Source organism: Eriocheir sinensis, unplaced genomic scaffold (genome assembly GCF_024679095.1).
Source record: "Eriocheir sinensis breed Jianghai 21 unplaced genomic scaffold, ASM2467909v1 Scaffold24, whole genome shotgun sequence".
In the NCBI taxonomy this organism is placed as follows: domain Eukaryota; kingdom Metazoa; phylum Arthropoda; class Malacostraca; order Decapoda; family Varunidae; genus Eriocheir; species Eriocheir sinensis.
Genome location: NW_026111543.1, coordinates 584,261 through 589,767, shown reverse-complemented (window position 1 = coordinate 589,767; position 5,507 = coordinate 584,261). Strand labels below are relative to the sequence as shown.

At 38.1% G+C, this 5,507-nt stretch overlaps 1 protein-coding gene across 1 annotated transcript in view; it reads left to right on the top strand.

The window, feature by feature from the left end:
* The window catches only part of LOC126991103 (uncharacterized), a 4,613-nt gene extending 75 nt beyond the window's left edge, over nt 1-4,538 (top strand). The window contains exons 1-8 of the mRNA XM_050849799.1: nt 1-694; nt 1,273-1,597; nt 1,723-1,842; nt 2,056-2,243; nt 2,747-2,939; nt 3,239-3,574; nt 3,801-4,079; nt 4,404-4,538. The exon at nt 1-694 is cut by the window's left edge and continues 75 nt beyond it. Coding sequence (XP_050705756.1) covers nt 555-694; nt 1,273-1,597; nt 1,723-1,842; nt 2,056-2,243; nt 2,747-2,939; nt 3,239-3,574; nt 3,801-4,079; nt 4,404-4,538 — 1,716 coding nt within the window. The 5' untranslated portion in view covers nt 1-554. The remainder of the gene's footprint in view (nt 695-1,272; nt 1,598-1,722; nt 1,843-2,055; nt 2,244-2,746; nt 2,940-3,238; nt 3,575-3,800; nt 4,080-4,403) is intronic.
* The last annotated feature ends 969 nt before the right edge of the window (nt 4,539-5,507 follow it).

Genomic DNA, 5,507 nt, shown 5'->3' with positions numbered 1-5,507 from the left:
CTTATTATTCTAACTTTCATGGTGAATATCTCCTGTTTTTTTTGTAATATAGAACTGAAACTTTGCACACTTGTTGTATGGATACATATGTATAAAGTTACAGGACGATTTTGTAAAAAAAAGAATTATGCGACTTGCAAAAAAAATCACAAATAATTATTAAAAAAAATATATAGGCTACTTTTTTCAACTGACATTTTTAGCATATTTTTGGAGTGATATGAAAATTTTCGTCCTGTAACTTCATTCCTGAATGTCTTCAGAATAAGTTGGAATAAATATCTCATCAAAGAAAGGAATCTTTGATTTTAAATAAAATTTAATATGACCGCATATAAAAACAATTAAAATATATACTATTTATGACCCAAAAGTTATGAAACTTGGCCAGAATATGTAAATCCTCATGAGAAACACAATGGTTATAAGAGTTAAGCTCTAAATACAGCCTGTTAAAAATTGGAATCGTCACCGTGGTATCCCCTAATTACTCACGTTCCTTACAGGCGAGATTCGCTGTCTTCGACTTTCTCAGAGACCGGCCTTGGAGCTGCATGACAGTGCTATCGAAATGGATCGTCCCGATGTCATCTCTGACAGCCGCTGAGAAAGATTTAACTAAAGATTTCAACAAGGAGGAGGCTGATGCTCCTTACGTGTGCTGGTATCCGCCGCCAGAGGATTCTGATTACACGTAAGGTTTAATTAATAAATTATTATGTTCACACACACACACACACACACACACACACACACACACACACACACACACACACACACACACACACACACACACTTGCTAGCTACGTGGCAGTCAAAGCAAAAACCATGGCATCAACACTGCATATATGTGTATATATGTGTGTGTGTCGTGTGTGTCGTGTGTGTGTGTGTGTGTGTGTGTGTAGACAGATAGGTAGATAAGTATCTATCTATCTATCTATCTATCTATCTATCTATATCTATCTATCTATCTATCTATCTATCTATCTATCTATCTATCTATATATATATATATATATATATATATATATATATATATATATATATATATATATATATATATATATATATATATATATATATAAATATATATATATATATATATATATATATATATATATATATATATATATATATATATATATATATATATATATATATATATATATATATATATATATATATATATATATATATATATATATATATATATATATAACGTCCGGCATGCGTAACCAGTCTCATTTAAGATTTTTTTTTTATTTGCAGACGAATCAGGAAACTCGTCATAGTGGACAGCAACAGAGGAGAACATTGGGTCCTTCTACTCGGACGCCTGCGTGGTCGATACACCACTTATGAACAGTGCGAATACCTCGTCGCAAACATAATACTCACAAGTGATTGTGAACAAGAAGCTACTGCAGATGATGGCAAGCGACATGCAGCTGATGGCTCTGTCAAGAGAAAAGCACAGTCTACCGTACAGATCTCATCAAATCGAAAGAAAGTTAAGGAAAGGACGCGTGAAGCCGATACTGAAAAATCGGCTACGTCAGAAAAGACTGCACGTCCACGTACAAGTGAAACAGCTGTGAGTAATGGTGAAAACTAAATGTGAATCTTTCTTTCACTATATAGCATTTCTTTTGATAATTATGGCCTATATATACTATGATCGATAGAGGTACTCATCCCCCGAACGTAATCTTCCAGCAGGATGGTGCAGCTTCACGAAAGTCGCATGGTACCAGCAGGGTAGACAAAGAGGTAGTCAACAAATCTAAACCGTTGGCAAGCACTCATAACGTCGTAGCCAGCACCAGTTCTGGTGGGAAGGTTAGTATATGCTAGCTGTTTCACTTATCCACTTTCACTTATCAACAGTTGTGCTATAATGATAATAATATTGATAATATTAGAAATAAAACATTTCAAATCAATCACTATCCAAACACTTTAATTGCTACCATTCATACCTTTGACCGTGTCCTGGTACAAGACCTGCTGCAACATATTACAATAGGTAATTAATTATTAATTTCCTTACAGCCTAGATACTCTCTCTTCGACTTTCTAAGACTACGGCCTCAGAGCACCCTGACAGTGCTATCAAAATGGATCGTTAAGAAGTCATCTTTGAAAGGCAAAGAAAAAGAGTTAATTCAGGACTTCAACAAGAAGGAGGCAGATTGTTCATTTGTGTGCTGGTATCCGCCGCAGCAGGATTATGATTGCAAGTAAGGTTTAATAAACAATTATATGTTCACGTCACACACACACACACACACACACACACACACACACACACACACACACCCACGTACGTACGTACCAGCTATCAGAGCTATAACGTACACTTAATTGGCAGTCACAGCAAAATCCACGGGATAGACACTGCATGTGTGCGTGTGTGTGTGTGTGTGTGTGTGTGTGTGTGTGTGTGTGTGTGTGTCTCACACGTGACCCCGCGCTGACCTCTAGCTGGCCTTCCCACTACTCCTTTTTTCCTTTCTACTCCTTTATTTCTTGCCTCTTCTTATTCCCCTTTTACCTTTTCTCCCTTCTTCCACCATTCACTTAATATATTTCTCATTCACTCTCCATTTTCCGCGATCGTGTGTGTGTGTGTGTGTGTGTGTGTGTGTGTGTGTGTGTGTAGATGGATAGAGACATAAATAGACTGATAGATAAAGTCTGGCATAGGTACCCAATCTATTTCACTATTTTTTTTTTTTTCCAGACGAATCGCCACACTCGTCATAAACGACAGCAACCCTGGACCACATTGGCTGCCTGAACCAGGAGTCATCTTTGGCCAATACAAAACTTATGAGGAGTGCCAACACGTCGTCGACGAAATGGTATCAAGTGAAAATGTCGAAAGTCAGGCTTTGGCGATGTTGCGGCAATGTGATAAGGAACAAAAAAGGAGGGCAAGAACGATGGAAACAAATGCAGAAGAAACTGCTAAAGAAAAAACTGCAGTACGTCCAACTGAAAAAGATGTGAGTAATGGAGAGAACTAGTATGTGATTTTTTCCACTATAGCATTTCTTTCACATGGCCTATTTATGTACTCTCACCCCAACACACACACGTACACACGAGGAGCAGCATATGTTTTCTATAAAACACAGGAAGACTACTTGTCGAGAAAAAAATAGACTCGCTTAAATAGATTCTAGGGTAATTAATTACGTTTATGTTTCTCATTTTGCTTATTATCCAACAGCCTGTTACAGCTCACGAAACTGCAAAGAAAATACATACGGAGGCCCCGCTTGGTGCTACAGAGGTAGACGAGAGGCCGGTCGTCAGATCACCTCTGGCCATTTCTCGGCCCGAGAGGGAGGACGTCGTCAGATCACGTCCCCTGGCCAGTTCTCCGACCGAGAGGGACCTGGTCGTCAGATCACCTATGGCCAGTTCTACGGCCGAGAGGGAGGTCGTCAGATTACCTCTGGCCAGTTCTCAAGATGTCAACAGAGCTGAAGGCAGACGAGACGCCATTGACGTCTTTAGAGCAGATACACCCAGTACGTCTGATGAAGAACCCAGTGACGTACAAGTGAGTCTTGGGCTATTTTATACTTAATTTTTTTGTACAAGTCTTCGAACGTAAAACCATTACCCATACTCATTCTTATATGTCCTTCAAGACCTATACGTCCTAGGTGCCTTTGGAGACCCATGAAAACAACTTGTAAAGATTACTTACCTTAAAATTAAATCAGTCTGTAATTTTTTTTTTTTTAAATCCAGTACACCTACTTGACATATGCCTTTCTCTTCAGGTCCTGCCCGAGAAACAGCTGCCACAACAAATACAAGAAATTTTGAATGTCGTACTAAAACATGTAAGCAAAAAATTTGAGGAAGTAAGCAAAAAATTTGAGGAAGTGAAAACTTCTGTGGATAACCTTCAGAAACAGCTGCAACCAGTACTTCCAGGACCTTCGCAGCGGGTGACTGACGGTGAGACACCTCTCCCTACCGGATTTGTGCCTGTCCTTCCAAAGGACCCCTATGAAGTGCTAACATACTTCGGTTTTCCTGCTAGCACACCCGACAGTGTAAGTATTTTTTATATATTCGGTCAGGTTTTGCTATTAAATAAATAATTATATCATTTTTTTTTTCAGCGGTATCTACATGTAATATATAGAGTAACACTAAGAGTAACAAATATTTAATACTTCGCTAATATTGCATATTCAACAAAGACTGATCTAACTTAGTGGCAATAGTACGTTTTCCTGTCGTTACTGCAGTTAACTGCCATTGAGTGTGAATGGTTTTGCTAGCTGAAGTGCTACATATAAAGTTATATTTCCTAGTTTCAAATGTTGTTCATTTAGGTGCATCTTTAATTACTTTCCTTCATAATTGTTTTGCAGCTCGTATCAAAACACAGGCACTACTTTCTTGGCAATGCATCGACAGAGCCAATGAGAACTCACCGGTTGGCACTGAGGAAGGCATTAGTTCAGCTATGCCCGTTGCCCAAGCCTCAGTCGGGAAAAATTGGCTGACCCCTCCATCCGCCAACTCCTACATTATTTAGCACCCAGAGATGTCTGGTGCACTTCTGTTGAAGGGCTACTCCAAATCTAAGAGAAATATGGAGTCTGAAATGCCGAAATTTGTGCGCATGATTCAGGCGACAATGAGCATAAAACGCCAAGTCGACGAGTCGACGGTGAACGCTCATTTATCGGAGGCATTAAGGAAAGAAAGTGACAGATCAGGCTTCCGCAACACGGCGCGACCCAAGAAAACGACAGCACCAAACACAAGCACACCGTCCACGTCGGACGTACCAGGAACGTCAGGGCATGGGACTGGTCAAGACGAGGGAGAAAGTGACTCCGATTATATCGACAACGATGCGGAAAGTATCGTACCGCTGTCGAGTGGTAATGATACCGACAGGGCTACAGATGAACGGTACTCGGACGATGAAGAATCAATCACTGAATAACAAAGTATATATAGATACTGAGTGAAAAAAAATTATTTTTTGCCCTGATGTAGTTCTTTACGTGATCGATGTAATCACAGTATAATTCCACCTTACTTCTTACTAACTAAGCATGTTCTCATACTTAATTAACAGCTTAAAAAATATGTAACTCTCTCTGCTATATAATCTATTATACATGTACGCCACCTATCATTTACTATTTATTTTCTTTACTAACATATGCTAATCGCATGGACTGTACTTTTGTTGATGACGGTAAAAGCTACATTAAGGGTAAAAAAAAATATATATATATATATATATATATATATATATATATATATATATATATATATATATATATATATATATATATATATATATATATATATATATATATATATATGTGTGTGTGTGTGTGTGTGTGTGTGTGTGTGTGTGTGTGTGTGTGTGTTACTATACTCATTAATACACAGACCAAAACATGCAGGTGTATATGGAACAATTAATATTGAGTTATATTTAGGTTCATTATGTG